This window comes from Schistocerca gregaria, chromosome 1 (genome assembly GCF_023897955.1).
Source record: "Schistocerca gregaria isolate iqSchGreg1 chromosome 1, iqSchGreg1.2, whole genome shotgun sequence".
In the NCBI taxonomy this organism is placed as follows: domain Eukaryota; kingdom Metazoa; phylum Arthropoda; class Insecta; order Orthoptera; family Acrididae; genus Schistocerca; species Schistocerca gregaria.
In genome coordinates, this window is record NC_064920.1 from 933,234,708 (window position 1) to 933,258,916 (window position 24,209).

A 24,209-nucleotide genomic window follows, 5' to 3' on the forward strand; every position below is an offset into this window, starting at 1 on the left:
TGTTGCCTGTGTCTATGTGCTTGTGGTTGTGTCAGTGTGATCATGTGATGTATCTGACCCCAGGAATGTGTCAATAAAGTTTCCCCTTCCTGGGTCAATGAATTGACGGTGTTCTTATTTCAATTTCCAGTAGTGTATGTTTATAAAAACCATTATCACCCTTTTGTTATACTCCCAACTTTTTTCCATCAGTTGACGGATAGAAAATATCAGGTCGATCGTGCTTCTTCCTTTCCTAAAACCCATGCTGTTCTGCACTCAGCTCCTTTTCTATCTTTTCATTTATTCGATTCAGAAAAATTCTTTCAAAAATCTAGCCTCTTTGACTCATAAGGGTTATTCCTCTGTAGTCTTTACAAAGTCTTTTATTGCCTTTCTTGAAGATGGGAACATATGTCTCCTGTTCTCCAGTCGTCAGGTATTGTACTACTTCTCCATACGCTTGATAGTACTCTATACAGCCACAGCATTCCCACTGGACCTGCTGCTCTTATCACGTCCACTGATACTTCATCAGGTCCTGGGGATTTCCCCCCATTTATCTTCTTCACAGCTTTTCCCATTTCTTCCCGTGTAATTTGTCCTAATTCTACTTTCAAAACACAGAAGCAGCAGAAACTTGAGCATATTGTACATATTACAGAGATTAAACTTCCTACACTCCAAAAGACATTAAAACTTTTTACAACGAAAGGAGTATACAATTTTGTGTTATCGATTCAATCCAACAACATCTACAGAAACTCAGCGATATAACACTAAACGAAAAAAACGCCAAATAAATCAGTACAGCATTAGAGGTATAGTGTTACAACCCGTTAAGCTCGTAGTTTGCTCGCAGGGTTGCAATGAACTTGTTGATGCCCACCAGATAGAAGAGCAAGAGCTGTGTCTTGCAGTGGTGCTAGTTTACTTCCTCGACCTGCAGAGGGTACGCCCCTGTCCGCAGATCCTGAGTGGGAACAGCGACACGGCCACGGTGGTGACACAGCGCCTGCTGCCCGCCATCTTCGCCAGCCAGCTGCGGGTGCTGCCCTACAGCGTCCACCGCAGAACCGTCTGCCTGCGCCTCGAGCTCTCCGGCTGCCCCGCCACAGGTGGGTCAACCACTGGCTACAGCCGAGTCCTCAGTATCACGCTTGCTCTGTTGGTTTCAAGTGACGCCACGAGTAAGTCTCCTTCCATGTGCGCTGTAACAGCTGTCTCTTTTAAATTCAATGTCCATCAATTACGATTTGTAGGAACGAGGTAGTATTGTACAGCCACAAGTCAAAACGGTGGATAGAGTTCTTTTACTAGGATTTGGTGCTGCCGGATTATGTAGAGGAGGTGCTGTGGCTACTGGAACATGGGCTGCGCCGTGTAGTATTTCCTCTTATAACCGCATGTAACCATACCGTCGTGCAGGAATTGCCATGTGTAACAGGGAATGGACAGTGTCTATAACGGGGGGTATAACATGAACATCAACAAAAGCAAAACGAGGATAATGGAACGTAGTCGAATTAAATCGGGTGATGCTGAGGGAATAGAATCTTTCGAAATGTGGTGCTACAGAAGAATGCTGAAGATTAGATGGGTAGATCACATAACTAATGAGAAGGTATTGAACAGAATTGAGGAGAAGAGGAGCTTGTGGCACAACTTGACTAGAAGAAGGGATCGGTTAGTAGGACATGTTCTGAGGCATCAAGGGATCACCAATTTAGCACTGGAGGGCAGCATGGAGGGTGAAAATCGTAGAGGGAGACCAAGAGATGAATACACTAAGCAGATTCAGAAGGGTGTAGGCTTCAGTAGGTACTGGGAAATGAAGAGTATTGCACAGGATAGAGTAGCATGGAGAACTGCATCAAACCAGTCTCAGGACTGAAGACTACAACAACAACAACAACAACAACAGGGTTAGATACATGTACCTGCAAACAAACAAAAAATCAATTACCCAATTTTATCTTCTCGAGGTAATAATTAAAACCTTATGTCTACCCATCTTAGGCACTTCACTTTGTCGTAGGGTTTCGTCGTTATAGTCTGGCTCACCTTGTGACGTGTTAAGCCACTATGGCGCAGTAATTTCAGTGTGTACCAGAACTACAGTCATGGACCTGCAACAAATCAAAAATTACCTAACTTTATTTATTCAGTTATTGAATGAGCAATAAAACTGAATTACTACCACTCATAAGAAACCCCTCAGGGAGAGTGGTGTTTTAGCAGACGGCAGCGTACGAGGCGGCTATCCCAATGTCCAACTGTTGTCGTAGTAGGTCCGAGCAGAGATTTCATCTGAGGCAGAACTGGTGATTATTCAAGCATTATCGCCTGATTCGAAACAAAAGTACTGTACCATCTTGAAGTTCTTTTAAAGACACCTCGTGCGGAGCAAAGAAACTATCTGCGATGGTTTTACTTTTAGCGATAAGCATATACAAAATATGTTAATTCTGAAAATCCTCCCAATTAATAACAATAATTGTTATAAATAATTGTGACACGTAATTCAGGCATTTCTCATTACCACAGTTTAAAAAAAATAATTTTAAAATGGCACACGATACACAAAAACTGTTTGTGCCAAGGAAACCAGCAGAGCAAACAAAGTGGAATGACGTGCCATTTTTATTTGTTATTTTAGTGAGCCGTTCCGTTGCTATAACTGTTTGACGTCTTTCACTGATTTTATACAGTAATTTTCTCGGTACAAATTTGGAGCATCAGCTCGCAACTACCGGTTCCGTTCTCCAACGTCTATGTGAAATCATTAGTTAAATATTGCATGAGGTAGCATTTTGGCTGCTAACATATGATGTACAAAGAGAACGTTCAAACGGCAAGTGAGATGAAAGTGTAGGCAACACCTCAAGACCTGCACCGAGATCAAAGGCAGGAATAAGACGATTTAGTCCTAGTTTCGAACGTAGGTTATTTTATGCTCACAGTTGGTTTCCAGTTTATTCAAATACTAATGAAAATTTGATCTATTCCTTACGAACAGATGGTATCTGGCCGGAAAGAACGATACATAAACTTTTGTATGAGGAATTAGGTGGACTTTTAGGAAATTGGTATGGTCTCAAGAGGTAATCGTGAAACTAGTTAATGCAACTTCACTTTAAAACTATTTTGAGTTTGAAATAAACGAGCTAAAACTGTAGATTTTTGTCGGCGGTGTTGTTACAGCATATAACTTGCACCAACGTGCTTTGTATTCAGCTGCTGCAATTACTTTAAATTCAGCGAAGTATTAGGCGTGTGTGTGGAGGAAGCCAAGACGGAGAAGAAGCCAATGTTACAGTTTCAGGCCACAGATGTTCTAGAGACCTATTGAATAAAAGTGTGTAAAAAATAGACAATTGCGTGGCAAGATACAGGTGCTTAATAACATACAACGGGGTATCCAAACTCAAAGTGAAGATTTAGCCTTTATTAAACTGTTATCTACCAATTCTGAATACTTAAGAATCATTTAATTGTGTTACGAGGAGTGAAGTGTCGAGTATTAGACAGTATTGGTTTCACATAAAAGTTTTTGAGTTATTTGACTCTGACAGATACGTTTAAACCACCATTCACACACTGATGAGTATTGAAGATACCAAGTCGAATTAACTATACACGAATAAGCGTAGGTTACATTTGCGGAAAATAACCAGCTTAGCATTCCAGTGCCTGAAAAACCATGACATCGGAACTGGGCATTTTGTTTCACCGTAGTCACTCTCAGAATAAAACTAGCTACGAGTGCTAGTGGGTATGGCGTCTTGGACATTAATAGCTCCTTCTTCGTTACAAAAGACAGTACCTGAAAATAAGCCTTGATCATGAAGTTCCCAGACTGCGCCTACACTTCACTACACTTGCATCACAATCGTCATCAGTGTTCTGCCAAAAGGCAGGTTTTCACATGGTAGTTCTCCAGGCTGTGCGCTCTTCTGCCATCTTCTTTAGGTCTGCATAATTTACTCGTCCCTTTATGTCGTCTATTATCTTGTATATCCTCCTTCCTCTCAGTCTTGTCCCACAAACTAATCCTTCCAAACCATATACTAGCAAGCATTCCCTTCTCAATGAATGTTCCAACTGGTTCTTTGTCCTTTCTCTTACAACCTTCAGCAGACATCTTCTCTCACCAACCCTAACCAATACTCTTTCATTATTTACTCTTTCCATCCTGCTTATTCTCTCCATTCTCCTCCACGTCCAAATCGCCAATGCTTCTAACCTTTTTTCATCCTCTCGTCTTAGCGTCCATGTTTCTGCCTCATGTAGTGCCACACTCCAGACAAAACATTTGCCAAGCCTTTTCCTTAGACCTTTATCTGATTTTCCACATAAGAGTCTCCTCTTTCTGTTGAAAGCCTCCTTCGCTATGATGATTCTAGTTTTCACTTCCTGGTGACATCTCAAGTATTCAGTTATGCTTCAAAGATATTTAAATACACTTACTTGGCTAAAGGTAGATTGTCTTATTTTAATATTGGACAGTTTGCATCTTGTACTGATGACGATACTCTTTATTTTTGCTGTGTTTGTTTGCATCCCATATTCCACACAAGCTTCATTCATAGCCTTTAGCATGATTTGAAAAGAAGGGAAAAGAGGAATATGTATTGGTGGAAGGAGAATAGAATCTATAAGATTTGCTGATGACATGGTATTAGTGGCAGAAAATAAGCGGACAGTGAATAACATGCTGAAAGATCTGCATCACAATGCATGTATGAAATATTTATGTCATCATAAAGTGACAGTTCACGTCGAAATGAAAGATATAAATGAGCCAACGTCATCATTATTTGAAGAGTACTTCCTTCATCTGTACTTCTCAATACTACAGAGCTACACACTTCATATTCGAGCAAAATGTGGCAATATAATAACTGTAGCGTCTATTTCAGACGTATGGTGTAAAGATATCCGATATGCAGGTGTCGGTTTTCTAAAGAGAATTGAATAATATGGCAAAGTTATTCGACCAAAACCCACCATTTAACCACCAAACTATTACAGTCACACGAAGGTAACCATTAAGCCAAACATGTGAACCACCTGCACAACAGTATCCAATATGGTACTTGGACTAGAAAGTAAAAATACTGTTTAGGTTAATGGCTACAAAAAAGTAGGACATCCTAGTTTATAGATGGAGTCATCTTGTAGTAGTGAACTAAAGCATAAATTGATAACAATTCGTTAAGAGATGCATCCAAACGGGCTATATTACACATTTAATAAAACCAGTACTTCATGACGATATTAAGAAACTGATTAAAACCATTCGTTTAAGCAGTAAGTATTGGATAATTAAATTTACGAACTCTATTAGAACATAACGTGCGCTAAACAATGAATGTCTACAACAATATTAGAAAACTCTAATGTTTGGTACTTTTATTACAAGAAGTGCCTCCGTAATGACGAAAATGCTATTCATTTTCGTCTTTACAAACACCGGCAGCGAATCGTTTGTGGGTTCCAGATATTTACATCCATGAAATATTTTTTTAGGCAGAAGATCAACCAAGTATGACGGAAGACTCGCAGTGGTATCCGTACAACACAGCACTCGTCCCTGGAACTTGTATTTCTATAGCTTACTTTCTTTCCTTTTTTCTTTTGTAGACACAATTTTTTATTTACCACAATTATTCCGCCAATGATGTATTTGTACATTGTTTCTTCGGTGTTATTACGATATATAAACATAGCAACCAGTTTCACGATATGCTGCCGACGAAGGAAATGTGCTGGATTTGCGTAAGAATGGTAATCCGGACACCATATTAGTGAAAACATTGCAGCAATCACGGACTATTCAACGATTCATCGAAGTTTGTCTCACGTAGTATACTTTGCAACGTGTGAAAATAGACTAAAGTTGAAGTCATTAAGCTTCCAATGAGTTACCTGTCATGTTTATGCTAAGTGTTTTACACGGTGCAAGATACGTAAATTGTAACGCTAAAGCCAGTTTCGCGAATTTGACATGCCATACATGGCAAGAAAGTATAACAGCACTCACTGATTGCGAAATCGGACCACAGTACTCTCCGAAAGACGTTTATAATGGTATACGTCTTATTCAAATCATAATTTACCATATCAAAAACGACAGTTATATAACTGAACTCATAATGGGAGAACTGTCATCCACAATACTTCATGAAGGGTTTTGTGAATTAAATAACTTAATTATATGCGTTCGTTAACGTAAACTTACAAATGTTAAAATTATACAAGTGATCCAGATGTAGTGTTCAACGAAACATTTGCGACTTTCGATAAAAAAAATTATATTGCTTACATGAATCCAGAAAAATCGTTAATTAGCTGAAAGGCAAACATCTCAAAAGATGAAGATATTCTCTAACTGCAAAACCGTAGTAGAACTAATCCATGACGTTTATTACACTATGAACATGCCGTTGTCTCTGAGTTAACTGAAGAGTGCCACAAAGCGATAGTGAACTTTATACATGTACTATATTCCAACTCTAAGCTAAAAGGAAGTCAAGAAAATTTCGGCAGAGAAACATTGTTTCCCCTTGACATCTGGTTAGAATTTATTTCCATTGCCCTCTCTCCTATCTTTTGACGCTTCATATAATCGTTTTCTGTGGCTGACTGCGAAAATCAAGGCGTACGTTTTTCAAAACAGTATATGTGTGAAATAATTCGACGCGCCATGCTGATCATTCCAACAGTTTTAGGCTATTGTGGAAACCTCGGAGTAAGTGTGTGTATGCCGAAGGAGAGAGAGATAGGAAGAATTTGGCTGTTTTTTCCTCAACTGATACCACCAACATGCTGCGTCTAAGTCACATATTTCCCTTTTAAACAATTTTACGTCACTTAAGGTACTATCCTGTAAACTACAGCACATTTCAAATAATGTGATGGTTTCTCTGCTGCAGTTACCCGCATGAGAGTTGGTAGTATATTGTGAGAAATCATTTTTTGTTCACATAGCTGGCGTAGGAGCAGAGTCTTCTTCGACTAGTAATCAAAACATCATGGTTCCGGGGTTCAAATCCAGCTGTTGCTTAAATTCTCAATATAAATTATCAGCAACGGTGGCTGAAGATATCCGGCTTACGAAGTAGCCCTCGTTCTGCCAACGGCCTTGTCAACGATGTCTCGTCCTTAGAATCGGAAATTGTTCCTAAAAGGCGGAAAGATTAGCAATTTTCAGTTTATGAAGATGCAGAAATCAATGTAAATCAACGGATTAAAGACACAAAATGTGTGGTCTTCCCGTTGGCAAAAGTTTCCGGATTAGTCCCCCGTTCAGATTACAGGGAGTGGACTGTCGAGGTGGAGGTGACCAGGCGAGAAAGGTGGAATAGCCAACGGTGCATGGAGTGCCAGAAGTTTGAACTTAGTAGAAAAACTACAAAATCTGAAAAGGGAAATTCTAAGGCTCAACCTAGATATAGTGGAACTCGGTGAAATAAAATGGTAAGAAAATACAGTTTTCTGTTCAGACGAATATAGGGTGATACCAACAGCAGCAGAAAACGGTTAACGCGAAGAGGATACATTACGAATAGGAAAGCAGAGTGGAGATTGAGCTACTGTGAACTGTTCCGTGGTAGGATTACTCTCATTAGATTCGAAAACAGACCGACACCGACAACGGTAGTTCAGATATAGGCCACTACATATCAACGACGCGAGTAGAACATGAAGAGATGGAATGAGAATATGAGCCTACTGAACAGGTACCACATTATGTAAAGGGGGATGAAAATCTGTAAACATGAGCGACTGGAATGCGATTACAGAGTAAGGAATAGAACGAAGTGATACAGCGATATATGTAATATAATCGTCACTAAGAACGAGATAGAGGAAAGACTAATTTGTTCTGCAATAAATTTCAGATATTACTAGCGAATCCCCTGTTGGAGAACAACAAGAAGAGGAGGGAACAATCATAACAGATCCGGAGGCGCGGAATGATTCCAGCTTTGTCAGACAGAATTCCGAAATCAGATACTGTGAGGTGTAACTGGGTGCAATTGTAGACTCAGATAATGATGAAGAGTAGACTGAAGCTTAAGAGAATTGTCAGATGGAATCAGTGTGAGAGGAGGGGGGATAATAAAGTGATGACGAATTATGAAACTCGTATGAAGTTTGGTAAAGAGGTGGATATGGTCATAAAGATTACTAGAGTAGGGAGTTCTGTTGAAGATGAATGGTAACTGTGAAGGACCCTTGGGCAACATAAGAAATGCTTCTCCTGATCGACGAAAAAGGAAGTACAAAAGAGAGCAGGGAAAACAGGCATACAGCAACACGATTACCTTAGTAACAAGATAAATGGGTATTACAGGGCAATAAAGGAGAAGTGGCTGCAGGAAACGGGACTGCCTCAGCATATACACTCCTGGAAATGAAAAAAAGAACACATTGACACCGGTGTGTCAGACCCACCATACTTGCTCCGGACACTGCGAGAGGGCTCTACAAGCAATGATCACACGCACGGCACAGCGGACACACCAGGAACCGCGGTGTTGGCCGTCGAATGGCGCTAGCTGCGCAGCATTTGTGCACCGCCGCCGTCAGTGTCTGCCAGTTTGCCGTGGCATACGGAGCTCCATCGCAGTCTTTAACACTGGTAGCATGCCGCGACAGCGTGGACGTGAACCGTATGTGCAGTTGACGGACTTTGAGCGAGGGCGTATAGTGGGCATGCGGGAGGCCGGGTGGACGTACCGCCGAATTGCTCAACACGTGGGGCGTGAGGTCTCCACAGTACATCGATGTTGTCGCCAGTGGTCGGCGGAAGGTGCACGTGCCCGTCGACCTGGGACCGGACCGCAGCGACGCACGGATGCACGCCAAGACCGTAGGATCCTACACAGTGCCGTAGGGGATCGAACCGCCACTTCCCAGCAAATTAGGGACACTGTTGTTCCTGGGGTATCGGCGAGGACCATTCGCAACCGTCTCCATGAAGCTGGGCTCCAGTGGTGTCGCGACAGGCGTGAATGGAGGGACGAATGGAGACGTGTCGTCTTCAGCGATGAGAGTCGCTTCTGCCTTGGTGCCAATGATGGTCGTATGCGTGTTTGGCGCCGTGCAGGTGAGCGCCACAATCAGGACTGCATACGACCGAGGCACACAGGGCCAACACCCGGCATCATGGTGCGGGGAGCGATCTCCTACACTAGCCGTACACCTCTGGTGATCGTCTAGGGGACACTGAATAGTGCACGGTACATCCAGACGGTCATCGAACCCATCGTTCTACCATTCCTAGGCCGGCAAGGGAACTTGCTGTTCCAACAGGACAATGCACGTCCGCATGTATCCCGTGCCACCCAACGTGCTCTAGAAGGTGTAAGTCAACTACCCTGGCCAGGAAGATCTCCGGATCTGTCCCCCATTGAGCATGTTGGGGACTGGATGAAGCGTCGTCTCACGCGGTCTGCACGTCCAGCACGAACGCTGGTCCAACTGAGGCGCCAAGTGGAAATGGCATGGCAAGCCGTTCCACAGGACTACATCCAGCATCTCTACGATCGTCTCCATGGGAGAATAGCAGCCTGCATTGCTGCGAAAGGTGGATATACACTGTACTAGTGCCGACATTGTGCATGCTCTGTTGCCTGTGTCTATGTGCTTGTGGTTGTGTCAGTGTGATCATGTGATGTATCTGACCCCAGGAATGTGTCAATAAAGTTTCCCCTTCCTGGCACAATGAATTCACGGTGCTCTTATTTCAATTTCCAGGAGTGTATTAAAGTCAAAGCAAGCTTCAGTGCAATTAATAGCAATGGTAGTGACAGTAAGACTGCAGTTGGAAGTCAACTGTTTAACGCAGAGGAGAGAGTGAACAAGGGGAAATATTAAGTTGACAGTCTCTATGACGCGGACGACTTGTCTGATGACGTGACAGGAGAGGAAACTGTAATCAACATGGAATACTAGACGATATTACAGTTAGGATTTAAAGGAACACTAGAAGACTTGAGATAAAAAAAAACAGAAGGGATGGATACTATTCACCCGGAATTAGCAAAATCATTAGGGGAAGTGGCTAATACACTTCTAAGTTGGTGTGTAGAATCTATGAGACTGGAAGCGTGCCATCAGACTTCGGGAAAAGTATCATCTCACTCGATTCCGAAGATAGCAAGGGCTGATAAATGCGAGAAATATGGCGCAATAAGCTTAACAGTCCATGAGTCCAGATACTGATAAGAATAACATACTGAGACTTGTAAAAGAAAATCGTGGGGATCTATTTTATGACGATTACTTTTGTTTTAGGGAAGGTAAAGGCACCGGAGAAGCATTTATGACGTTGTGCTTGATAATCACACAAGGCAGAAGGAGTTTCAAGACACTGTCGTATTATTTGTGGTTTTACTGCTAACAGACTAGAAACACTGGGTGAAATAACCGCAGAAATCAATGTGGGACGCGCGACGAGCGTATCCCTCAGGACAGTGCGTCGAAGTTCGGTGTTAATGGACAATAGCAGCAGATGACTGACGCGAGTGGTCTTGCTAACAGCACAACATCGACTTCAATGCCTCCCCTGGGTTCGTGAACATAAATCTGTTGCAGCCTAGGCTATTGGAAAACTGTGGCCCGGTGAGGTGAGTCCCGATTTCAGTTGGTAAGAGCTGATGGTGGGGTTCCACTGTGTTGCAGACCCCACGAAGCCATGGACCCAAATTGTCTACAACGGACTGTGTTGGTGACAGTTCCATAGTGGTTTGGGTTGTGTGTACATGCGAGCGGTCTAAGGCGCTGCAGTCGCGGACTGTGCGGCTGTTCCCGGCGGAGGTTCGAGTCCTCCCTCGGGCATGGGTGTGTGTGTTCGTCCTTAGGATAATTTAGGGTAAGTAGTGTGTAAGATTAGGGACTGATGACATTAGCAGTTAAGTCCCTTAAGATTTCACACACATTTTTTGTGTGTACATGGAATGGACTGGGCCCTCTGGTCCAACTGAAACGATCATTGACTGGAAATGCTTATATTCGGCTACCTGACGACCATTTGCAGCCATTCAGCGACTTGATATTCCCAGGCGACGATGGAATTTTTATGGCTGACAATGCGCCGTGTCACCAGTCCACAGTTATTCGCAATCGGTTAGAAAACATTCTGAACATTTCGAGCAAATGATTAATTTATGAGTCATAATTATAATCTTGAGGTCAGTTAGAGGCAGCAGGGTTCAGTATTTCCACAGGGGACTTCCTACGACTTGTTGTGTCCCTGCCACGTCGAGATGCTGCATAACGGCCGGCGAAAGTAGCCCCTACTCGAAATTAAGTGGTATCCCATGACTTTTGTCACCTCAGTTTATGTCATTCACACGCTAGAGTTGATAAGATCTTCAAAAGAAAATAAGGAGAAATGTCTTGAGTTTATGTTGCTGCTCTGGTCCTTAATAGTACCTAAGAAAGTAAAAGTAAATAATTTACGACAGTGCTACCACAGTTAGCCCGCTCTGGAAATTTCAGTTCACTCATCTTACACCTCTCTGAGATCCACAAAGCCTCTTCTGCAGAGTCTGGTCCCATAGAATAACTATAACTTCTTGCTGTTACAAAATGAAGCCGAGACTGAGCTTTTTCATCATATCTGAATCTCCTCTATCAATCACTAGAGTTGATAAGATCTTCAAAAGAAAATAAGGAGAAATGTCAATACGATCAACTTTCTAAAATTTTTCCCATAAGTTGTTTAAAGTCGTCATTTGGCTTTAATCTGCATATTTTATGAGTGTGGTAGTTTCCAGTGATTCATTGCGAATCGTTTTATTGAACGGTATAGGGTCATATAAATACGCAATACATTATATTTGTTTGTGTTTAAGGCAAACTGCCAGTCCCAGCAAAAGACATGAATATTTTTCTGTTCCTGGCAGGTCTTTGCAATTTCATGTCATTGTGACATCCACTGGCATAACAGTATTATCCACGAGATACGTCATGGGGCTTCCGACAAGGCTTTGTAGAATTACACTCGCCTTCGTTCGAAGTTATCTTCGTATTTGACATTTCCTCCGCCTCAAACGCTTCCAGCTGGCCCAATATTGAATATATTTGTTCATTGCGCACAGCCATAAGGCACTACTTTGGGAAACAAGAAACACGGTACTATCTTAGACACATTTATTAACTGCAGTTAGTAACCATGGACGAGAAGAATTCCATAACATCTCTATTACTTGAAAACCAGGTTGTTATTAAGTAGGCGAATTTCTGTCTCCATAACATATAATTACAGTGTGCGCATATATGTTCTACTATTGTAAAAGTAATTTCACTACCCATTTAGCCATGCCCATGAGTGCAACAGACGCATTTCATATATTAGATAACGACCTGCACCTTTTTCCAAACGTTTTATTTCTCCAGCGATCTTCAGTGTACTGCTGCAAAACTGAATGATGTTCATTCGCATAATCTGCATATAACTGTATAGATCTTCTATTTCCTCTGATCAGTTAGGCTAAATGGTTCAAACGGCTCTGAGCACTATGGGACATAACATCTGTTGCCATCAGTCCCCTAAAACTTAAACTACTTAAACCTAACTAACCTAAGGACACTACAAACATACATGGTGAAGGCAGGATTCGAACCTGCGGCCGTAGCGGTCGCGCGGTTCCAGCCTGTAGCGCCTAGAACCGCTCGACCACTCCGGCCGGCTACATTGCTTTACAAGTATTCATTAATCATTAAATATAACCAAATTTGTTAAAATGACAGAAACATTACTATAATAACACAAACAATGCAGAGAGCACCCAAGAGATAAATAATAGCCATATATATTTGTTATATTAGATGTGTTCGTGCTAATTAATTAAAAATACATTACACTTTACGCTCTATTGGAACAGCCAACTACAGTCTCAACAAAGGAATTATTACAGATAAATATAGAAAACTTCCAGTTATTTTGTCTGGATGATTCTGACTAATTTCGTTAATATCACTTTATTTGAGTAAAATGACATTTCTGCAAGTATGCTGCCAGCAATCTGACAGAGACATAATAAATTATGTTGTCCATCGTTCAGGCCAATTATCTCATAAAATGAAAGGAAGTTAATAAAATGTTTAGCCGATGACAAAGACTTAATTTTTCTCATGAATAAGTCACATAAAGTGCGACCGCGGTGGCCGAGCGGTTCTAGGCTCTTCAGTCCGGAACCGTGCGACTGCTACGGTCGCAGGTTGGAACCCTGCCTCGGGCATGGATGTGTACGATGTTCATGGGTTAGTTAGGTTTAAGTAGTTCTAAGTTCTAGGGGACTGATGACCTCAAATGTTAAGTCCCATAGTGCTCAGTGCCATTTTGGAGCCATTCATCCCTCACCTAGTCATACCTTGCTTTGTGAAATGCTGATTAATATTTTGTTTCCTATAAGTATCTCAAGCGATTACTCTGATTTCCTTTACACAAAATATGCAATCTATCTATTCTTCTTTGTTGTTGTTGTTGTGGTCTGCAGTCCAGGGACTGGTTTGATGCAGCTCTCCAAGCTACTCGATCCTGTGCAAGCTTCTTCGTCTCCCAGTACCTACTGCAAACCAACATCCTTCTGAATCTGCTTAGTGTGTTCATCTCTTGGTCTCCCTCTACGATTTTTATCCTCCAAACTGTCTTCCAATACTAAATTGGTGATTCCTTGATGCCTCAGAACATGTCCTACCAAAATCTTCCTTCTTCTAGTCAAATTTTGCCACAAATTTCTCTTCTCCCTAATTCTGTTCAATACCTCCTCACCAGTTATGTGATCTACCCAACTTCCTTATTAATGAAACAATTATTTTCCTTAATGTGAGTTACACTATGGGGTATGGTGGTGCACTGATTTAGAGCAGTTTATCTAATTCAGAAGTCATTGTACATGTACGTTTGTCTTAAGAAAATATATTTTACAAGATAGAGTATTAAGGAAAAATATGCAAATAAAATGAATTCTGAACGATGTTTGACAGGCTCAGAAGCTTGCTGTGTTTGTGGATTTTTCGTTTCACGAGGCTCAGAAAACAAAATTTAGAGCACTTGCGATCTTCGAAGTACCATATATTTTTAAGAGTAAGTTTAGGAACGAGAGTAGTCTGCTGCCGGCTGAGGTGGCCGAGCGGTTCTAGGCCATACAGTCTGGAACCGCTCGACCGCTACGATCGCAGGTTCGAATCCTGCCTCGGGCATGGATGTGTGTGACGTCCTTAGGTTAGTCCCTAAGTTCTAGGGAGCTGATGACCTCAGAAGTTAAGCCCCATAGCGCTCAGAGCCATTTGAACCTAGAGTTGTCTGCTGAAGAGTCCACCAATTGCCAATAACTGAGTAAATGACTATTGGCTGAGTTCTCGGTAACGTTTGAGTTCATTAGGGATGTTAGCTACGTATTACGTCCGCAGCAAGCACTCTAGATGTTTACAGATCATTTAAAAGCCTTTACGATTTTGTAATATATTTGTAAAACCTTACGAAGTGGGCGTAGCTGACGACAACAAAGCGAGGTACGCTTCGCAGATATTATATACTGCGACCTCCATTTAAGTAGAGCACAAGGCAACAGCGAACACCGAGAAATAAATTGCTGCATCGGCAGCATTGCTACGAGGAATGCCGTTAACGGTAAGAGCCCCTTCTGTCACGGCAAATCGCCTCCCTCCCGCGCGTCTAACAAAACACAGGCCATTTCAATTGGCCGCCGGGGGCGAGCGGCTGTTTTGTATCGCGGGGCAACGGTTGCGCCGGCCGGTCGTACACAAACGACCGCCCACATCGGCGGCACTTGCCTTCACATGACATTAATAGCGGTCGTAAATACAGCGCTTAGCGCCTGAGTAATGACAGGCCTGCTTACGGTCGTGCGCCGCGGCAGTAAACGTACAGTAGGTACCTGCCGGTGTTCATAAAAAGCGGCGCGCGCGGCGTTCGTGCCGCGCAATCCGATTTGTGCGAGCTGCCGGGCCAGCGCTGCACGGACGGGACGGGGCCCGCGGCTTACGGAATGCGAGTAGCCCGGGCGCTCGCTCGCCAGCGCCGGCCGTCAAATATAATGGAAAACCCGCCGTCGCTCCGCCTTATGCTGGCACGGCCGATACGGCGCACGAGCCCGGGACCGGGGGACACGCGAGCGTTCATGCCGGTCCGCGATCTGCGTAACGAAAAACCGAATCTGACATTGCAGGCATACGAAAGGGGGCGTTATTCACTCACTAGAACTGGCAACTTACGAGTATCAACCTACCATTAAGTTGGTCTCAACGTCTCCTTTTTTTCGATCTGACGATTTCTTAAAGTCTGGCGTTGTTTATCACAATATTATCAACTACACTTTAAGAGGGAACTCCTGACCATTTTACACAGAATATTGTAATACACAACATATATACAGCGTGTTACATAAATAATAACCAAAACTGGCAAGAGCAAAGAGATAACTGAAGAAAAATAACTGCAATAAACATGAGTTGTCAAGCAAACCATTAAGATGATAACTGCAGATGAGTGATCACGAACTGTCACAGTCTTCAATACAAACCATTGTGCTGTTGAATATACACTACTGCCCATTAAAATTGCTACTCGAAGAAAAAATGCAGATGATAAACTTGTATTCATGAACAAATTTATTATGCCGGAACTGACATGTGATTACATTTTCACGCAATGTCGGTGCATAGATGCTGAGAAAACAGTACCCAGAACAACCGCCTCTGGCCTTAATAACGGCCTTCATACGCCTGGGCATTTGCGTGTATAGGTACAGCTGCCCATGGAGTTTCAACACGATAAGTTAATGGATCAACAACTAACTGAAACGGGTGTCTTGCGACGTCCGCCCCGAGCAGATGCAAAGATCAGAAACGAACAAAATTAGATTTAAAAAAAAAGGGGGTAGCGTCTTTGATTCATAATGAAAATGTCTTCGGCCCGGGTTCGATCCCCGCCACTGCCTAAATTTTGATAAATAATCAGCATTGGCGGCCGAAGACTTCCGGCATAAGACGTCAGCCTCATTCTGCCAACGGCCATGTCAAAGAGGGCGGAGGAGCGGATAGAGGTTCAGGGCACTCTCTTGTCCTAGGGGTGAGAAATTGCCCCTAAAGGCGGAAGAGTCAGCAATGATCAACGACATGAGGATGCAGAAGGCAATGGAAACCACTGCATTAAAGACACGTAACGTGTATCCACAGGACATGTGGCCTCTAGTTGAAGAAGTGTCATGATGATCTCTCCATTGGCAAAAGATTCCCGAATAGTCCCCCATTCGGATCTCCGGGAGGGGACTGCCAACGGGGAGGTTACCATGAGAAAAAGACTGAATAATCAACGAAAGGATAATGTTCTACGAGTCGGGGCGTGGAATGTCAGAAGCTTGAACGTGGTAGGGAAACTAGAAAATCTGAAAAGGGAAATGCAAAGGCTCAATCTACATATAGTAGGGGTTAGTGAAGTGAAGTGGACGGAAGACAAGGATTTCTGGTCAGATGAGTATCGGGTAATATCAACAGCAGCAGAAAATGGTATAACAGGTGTAGGATTCGTTATGAATAGGAAGGTAGGGCAGAGGGTGTGTTACTGTGAACAGTTCAGTGACCGGGCTGTTCTAATCAGAATCGACAGCAGACCACCACCGACAACGATAGCTCAGGTATACAAGCCGACGTCGCAAGCTGAAGATGAACAGATAGAGAAAGTGTATGAGGACATTGAAAGGGTAATGCAGTGTGTAAAGGGGGACGAAAATCTAATAGTCATGGGCGACTGGAATGCAGTTGTAGGGGAAGGAGTAGAAGTAAAGGTTACAGGAGAATATGGGCTTGGGACAAGGAATGAAAGAGGAGAAAGACTAATTGAGTTCTGTAACAAGTTTCAGCTAGTAATAGAGAATACCCTGTTCAAGAATCACAAGAGGAGGAGGTATACTTAGAAAAGGCCGGGAGATACGGGAAGATTTCAATTAGATTACATCATGGTCAGACAGAGATTCCGAAATCAGATACTGGATTGTAAGGCTTACCCAGGAGCAGATATAGACTCAGATCACAATATAGTAGTGATGAAGAGTAGGCTGAAGTTCAAGACATTAGTCAGGAAGAATCAATACGCTAAGAGATGGGATACGGAAGTTCTAAGGAATGACGAGATGCGTTTCAAGTTCTCTAACGCTGTGGATACAGCAATAAGGAATAGCGCAGTAGGCAACACAGTTGATGAGGAATGGACGTCTCTAAAAAGGGCCATCACAGAAGTTGCGAAGGAAAACATAGGTACAAAGAAGTTAGCTGCGAAGAAACCATGGGTAGCAGAGGAAATACTTCAGTTGATTGCTGAAAGAAGGAAGTACAAACATGTTCCGGGAAAATCAGGACTACAGAAATACGAGTCACAGTGGAATAAAATGAATAGGAAGTGCACGGAAGCTAAGACGAAATGGGTGCAGGAAAAATGTGAAGACATCGAAAAAGATATGACTGTCGGAAGGACAGATTCAGCATACAGGAAAGTCAACACAGCCTTTGGTGACATTAAAAGCAACGGTGGTAACATTAAGAGTGCAACGGGAATTCCACTGTTAAATGCAGAGGAGAGAGCAGATAGGTGGAAAGAATACACTGAAAGCCGCTATTACGGTGAAGATTTGTCTGATGTGATAGAAGAAGAAACAGGAGTCGATTTAGGAGAGATAGGGGATCCAGACTAGAATCGGAATTTAAAAGAGCTTTGGAGGACTTACGGTCAAATAAGGCAGAAGGGATAGATAATATTCCATCAGAATTAATAAAATCATTAGGGGAAGTGGCAACAAAACGACTATCACGTTGGTGTGAAGAATATATGAGTCTGGCGACATACCATCTGACTTTCGGAAAAGCATCATCCACCCAATTCCGAAGACGGCAAGAGCTGACAAGTGCGAGAATTATCGCACAATCAGCTTAACAGCTCATGCATCGAAGCTGCTTACAAGAATAATATACAGAAGAATGGAAAAGAAAATTGAGAATGCGGTAGGTGACGATCAGTTTGGCTTTAGGAAAAGTAAAGGCACGAGAGAGGCAATTCTGACGTTACGGCTAATAACGGGAGCAAGGCTAAAGATAAATCAAGACACGTTCATAGGAAAAAGCGTTCGACAATATAAAATGGTGCAAGCTGTTCAAGGTTCTAAAAAAAGTAGGGGTAAGCTATAGCGAGAGACGGGTCATATACAATGTGTACAACAACCAAGAGGGAATAATAAGAGTGGACGATCAAGAACGAAGTGCTCGTATTAAGAAGGGTGTAAGACAAGGCTGTAGCCTTTCGCCCCTACTCTTCAATCTGTACATCGAGGAAGCAATGATGGAAATAAAAGAAAGGTTCAGGAGTGGAATTAAAATACAAGGTGAAAGGATATCAGTGATACGATTCGCTGATGACATTGCTATCATGAGTGAAAGTGAAGAAGAATTACATGATCTGCTGAACGGAATGAACAGTTTAATGAGTACACAGTATGGTTTGAGAGTAAATCGGAGAAAGACGAATGTTATGAGAAGTAGTAGAAATGAGAACAGCGAGAAACTTAACATCAGGATTGATGATAACGAAGTCAATGAAGTTAAGGAATTCTGCTACCTAGGCAGTAAAATAACCATTGACGGACGGAGCAAGGAGGACATCAAAAGCAGACTCGCTATGGCAAAAAAAAAAAAAAAATTCTGGCCAAGAGAAGTCTACTAATATCAAATACCGGCCTTAATTTGAGGAAGAAATTTCTGAGGATGTACGTCTGGAGTACAGCATTGTATGGTAGTGAAACATGGACTGCGGGAATACCGGAACAGAAGAGAATCGAAGCATTTGAGATGTGGTGCAATAGACGAATGTTGAAAATTAGGTGGACTGATAAGGTAAGGAATGAGGAGGTGCTACGCAGAATCGGAGAGGAAAGGAATATGTGGAAAACACTAATAAGGAGAAGGGACAAGATGATAGAACATCTGCTAAGACATGAGGGAATGACTTCCATGGTACTAGAGGGAGCTGTAGATGGTAAAAACTGTAGAGGAAGACAGAGATTGGAATACGTCAAGCAAATAATTGAGGACGCAGGTTGCAAGTGCTACTGGCGTATTGTGAGAGGCAGTTGCTCGGCCACCATTGACCTGACGTTTTCAATTATTGAGAGAGCTGTAGTATGTGCAGGCGAGGGCAGCAGTCGAACCTTTTTTGTATCCAGAAAGGCCCGTACAGGACCTGCGGTCGTGCATTATCCTTCAGAAATGAAGGGTTTCGCATTGATCGAATGAAGGATCGTTTACTGTTCTAAGTGCCGTCAATGCGAACAAGAGGTGACCGAGACGTGTAACCAATGGAACCCCATACCATAACTCCGAGTGATAGGCTAGTATGGTGATGACGAATACACGCTTCCAATGTGCGTTCACCGTGATGTCGCCAAACACGGATGCTACCATCATGTTGCTGTAAACAGAACCTGAATTCATCCGAAAAAATACCGCTTTGCCATTCGTGCACTCAGGTTCGTCGTTGTGTAACCATCGCAGGCGCTCGTGTCTGTGATGCAGTGTCAAGGGTAACTGCAGCCATGGTCTCCGAGCTGATAGTCCATGCTGCTGCAAACGTCGTGTAGATGGTTGTTGTCTTTCAAATTTTCCCATCTGTTGACTCATGGATCGAGACGTGGCTGCGTGATCCGTTACAGCCATGCGTATTAGATGTCTGTCATCTCGACTGTTAGTGATATGAGGCCGTTGGGATCCACCACAGCGTTCCGCATTACCCTCCTGAACCCAACGATTCCATATTCTGCTAACAGTCATTGGATCTCGCCCAACGCGAGCATCATTGTCGCTATACGATAAAGCGCAATCGTGATTGGCTACAATCCTACCTTTATCAAAGTCGGAAAGGTGATGGTACGCATTTCTCCTCCTTTTACGAGGCATCACAACAACGTTTCACCAGGCAACGCCGGTCAACTGCTATTTGTGTATGAGAAATCGGTTGAAAACTTTCCTCATGTCAGCACGTTGTAGGTGTTGCCACCGGCGCCAACCTTGTGTAAAAACTCTGAAAAGCTAACTATTTGCGTATTACAGCATCTTCTTCCTTTCGGTCTGTAGCAAGTCATCTTCGTGGTGTAGAAATTTCAATGGCCAGTAGTGTAAATAAGTTGTGATGGTAGCTGTTACCTGAAAGGAATGACACTAATCTTGAGTCTGTTCTACGCTTACCACAATGTCTCCGTCATATCATACACCACGTGATCAAAAGAATTTGGATACGTTTTTCATATTAGGTGCACTATGTGGCCATCTCCTGCCAGGTACTCCATATCAGCGATCTGGGTAGTCATTAGTCATCGTAATAGAGCAGAATGGAAGTCTCTGCAGAACTGACGGACTTCGAACGTGGTCAAGTGATTAGGTGTCACTTGTGTCATATATCTGTACGCGAAATTTCCATACTCCTAAGCAGCCGTAACTCCATTGTTTCGGGTGTGATAGTGAAGCGGAAACGTGAAGGGACACGTACACCACAAAAGCGTACAGGGCGACCTCGTCTGTTGGCGGACAGAGGTCGCCGTCAGTTGAAGAAGATAATAATGTGTAATAGGCCATCACACAGGAATTCCAAACTGCTTCAGGATCCACTGCGAGTGCTATGACAGTTACACGGGAAGGGAGGAAACTTGTATTTCATCTACATCTACATCTACGTGATTACTCTGCTATTCACAATAAAGTGCCTGGCAGAGGGTTCAATCCACCACGTTCATGCTGTCTCTCTACCGTACCACTTTCGAAAATCGGGAAAAACGAGCACTTAAATTTATTTTTGCGAGACCTAATTTCTGTTATTTTATCGTGATGATCATTTCTCCCTATGTAGGTGGCTGCTAACAGAATGTTTTCACAATCGGAGGAGAAAACTGGTGATTGAAATTTCACGAGAAGTTCCCGTCGCAACTAAAAACGTCTTTGTTTTAATGAGTACCGCTAGAATTCACGTATCATGTTTGTGACACTATCTCCCGTATGTCGCGATAATACAAAACGAGGTGCCCTTCTTTGTACTTTTCCGATGTCATCCGTCAGTCCCATCTGATGCGGATCCCACACCGCACAGCAGTACTCCAGAACAGGGTGAACAAGGGTGGTGTAAGCAGTCTCTTTGGATACCTGTAGCACCTTCAAGGTGTTCTGACAATGAATCGCAGTTTTTGGTTTGCTCTACCCACAATATTATCTATGTGATGGTTCCAATTTAGGTATTTGTAATTGTAATCCCTAAGTATTTTGTTGAATTTACAGCCCTCAGACTAGTGTGACTTTCCGCGTAATAGAAATTTAGCTGATTTCCTTTAGTACTCCTGTGAATAACTTCACACTTTTCTTTATTCCGGGTGAATTGCTATTTTTCGCACCTTACAGATATCTTACCTAAATCATTTTGCAAGTCGTTTTGGTCACGTGATGACTTTACAAGACGGTAAATGACAGCATCATCTGCAAACAATCTAAGACGGCTACTCAGATTGTCTCCTATGTCGTTAATGTAGATCAGGAAGAATAGAGGGACTATAACACTTCCTTGGGGAACGCTAGATATTACTTCTGTTTTACACGATGACGTTCCATCTATTACTACGAACTGGGACCTTTCTGACGGGAAACCACGAATTCAGTCGCACAACTGAGTCGATACTCCGTAGGCACGCTGTTAGGTTAGAAGACGCTTGTGAGGAACGGTGTCGAAAGCCTCCTGGAAATCTAAAGATATGGAATCAATTTGATATCCCCTGTCAACAGCACTTATTACTTTATGAGTATAAAGAGCTAGTCGTGTTTCAAGAGAACGATATTTTCTGAATCCGTGCTGACTATATGTCAATAAATCGTTTTCTTCGAGGTACTTCATTATGTTCGAATAAAGTATATGTTCTAAACTCCTACTGCAAATCGACGTTAGTGATATAGGCTTGTAATTCAGCGGACTACTCTCTTTTTGGGTATTGATGGGCCTTGAGCAATTTTACGGTCCTTAGGTACGGATCTTTCTGTGAGCGAGTGGATGTATATAACTGCTAAATATGGAGCTATTTTATAGCATACTCTAAGAAGAACCTGACCGGTTTACAATCTGGACCGGAGGCTTTGCCTTTATTAATTGATTTAAGATGCTTTGTTAAACCGAGGATATCTTTTTCTATGTTTCTCATCCTGTCAGTTGCTTTTGATTGGAATTCAGGAAAATTTACTTCGTATTCTTTTTTGAAGGAGTTTCGGAAAACAGTGTTTAAAAACTCTGCCTTATTGGCACTTGCACCAGTTACTTCACCGTTGTTATCGCGCAGTGAATGTATTGATTGATTCTTGCCACTGGTGTGCTTTATGTATGACAAGGGTCCCTTTGGGTTTTCTGCCAGATTTCGAGACAGCGTCTCGTTGTGGAAATTATTAAAAGCATTTCGCATTGAAGAACTGCGTTACGTTTCGAACTTCTGTAAAACTTTGCCAATCTTGGGAATTTTGAATACTTTTAAATTTGGCATGCTTTTTCGGTTGGTTCTGCAACAACGATCTGACCAGTTTTGCTTACCATGGGGGATCAGTACCATCACTTATTAATTTATGTGGTATATCTCTCTCAATTGCTGTTGATACTATCTCCTGGAAAACATTCCACAACTTTTCTACACTTACATGATCAGATCGGAAGAAGTGAAGACTGTCTCTTAAAAAAGCGTTACGAGCATTTTTGTCAGCTTTCTTAAATAGATATACTTTACGTTTCTTTTTGATAGTACCAGGTGTTACGGAATTCATTCTATCAGCAACTGCTTTGCGGTCGTTAATCCCTGTATTCGTCAAAACACTCACTATTTGTCCAGCATTATTTGTTGCTAAAAGATGAAGTATGCTTTCGCAACCATTTAAGGTTGGAGTTGGCTCATGAGCTAATTGTTCAAAATAATTTTCTGAGAAAGTATTCAGTACAATTACGGATGATGTTTTATGCCTGCCGCCGGCTTTAAACGTATAATTTTTTTCAGGATATCGATGGTAGATTGAAGTCACCATTGACCATAATTGTATGAGCGGGGTACTTATTTGAAATGAGACTCATGTTTCCTTTGAACTGATCAGCATCTATTTCTTCTGAGCCGGGAGGGGGGGGGGGGGGGCGTTGTGGGGAGGGGGGGTCAGTAAAACGATCCAATCAATAGTTTAGTCCGATTGTCAGGTATAACCTCTCCATCACATGAACTATCTACCATTTCGCTAAAAGGCAGACTACCTCTGACAGCAATAAATACTCCACCACCAACTTTATTTAATCTATCCTTTCTGAACATTGTTAGATCGTTTGAAAAATTTCCGTTGAACTTATTTCCGGCCTTAGCTAGCTCTCTGTACCTTCAACTATATGAGCTTCAATGCTTTCTATTAGGGCTTGGAGCTCTGGTTCTTTCCCAACACAGTTACGACACTTTACAGCTACAATACCAGTCGTTTCTGCAACTACCTTACTGTGATTTACCTGCCCAATTTTAGACGAAATACCCTTCTGTGGTTCCCTGAGACCCTCTAACCTAAAAAAAACCACCCAGTCCCTTCCACACATTCTCCGCTACCCGTGTAGCCGCCTCGTGTGTGTAGCTGGCTCCTGACCTATTAAGCGGAACCCGGAAACCTACCACCCGGTGGCGCAAAGTCAAGGAATCTGCAGCCTACACGGTCACATAACCGCCAGAGCCTCTGATTCAGACCCTCTACTTGGCTCTGCACCAAAGGACCACAGTCGGTTCTATCGACGATGCTGTAGATGGTGAGCTCCGCCTAAATCTCGGAAGCAAGACTGGCAGTGTTTACCATTTCCGCAAGCCGCCCGAAACCAGGCAGAATCTGCTCCGATCCAAAGCGACACACTCATCGGTACCGACGTGAGCCACCACTTGCAGCTGGCTGCACCCTGTACTCTTCATGACATCCTGCAGCACTCTTTCCACTTCCGGAATGGCTCCCCACGGAATGCAGACGGGGTGCACACTGTCTTCCTTCCCCCCATTGTAGCCATGTTCTTAAGGGGCCCCATTAAGCGCCTAACGTTGGAGCTCCGAACTACCAGCAAACCCAAACTATGTGAAAGTCCAGACCTTGCGGGCCGAGAAGTTCCCTCTGAAACAGAG

The 24,209-nt window shown here is 42.8% G+C and overlaps 1 protein-coding gene across 1 annotated transcript in view; it reads left to right on the forward strand.

Annotated features, from left to right (window-relative positions):
* The window catches only part of LOC126309833 (discoidin domain-containing receptor tyrosine kinase B-like), a 271,956-nt gene that overhangs the window by 145,328 nt on the left and 102,419 nt on the right, over positions 1-24,209 (forward strand). The window contains exon 5 of the mRNA XM_049992104.1: positions 950-1,097. Within this exon, the coding sequence (XP_049848061.1) occupies positions 950-1,097 (148 nt within the window). The remainder of the gene's footprint in view (positions 1-949; positions 1,098-24,209) is intronic.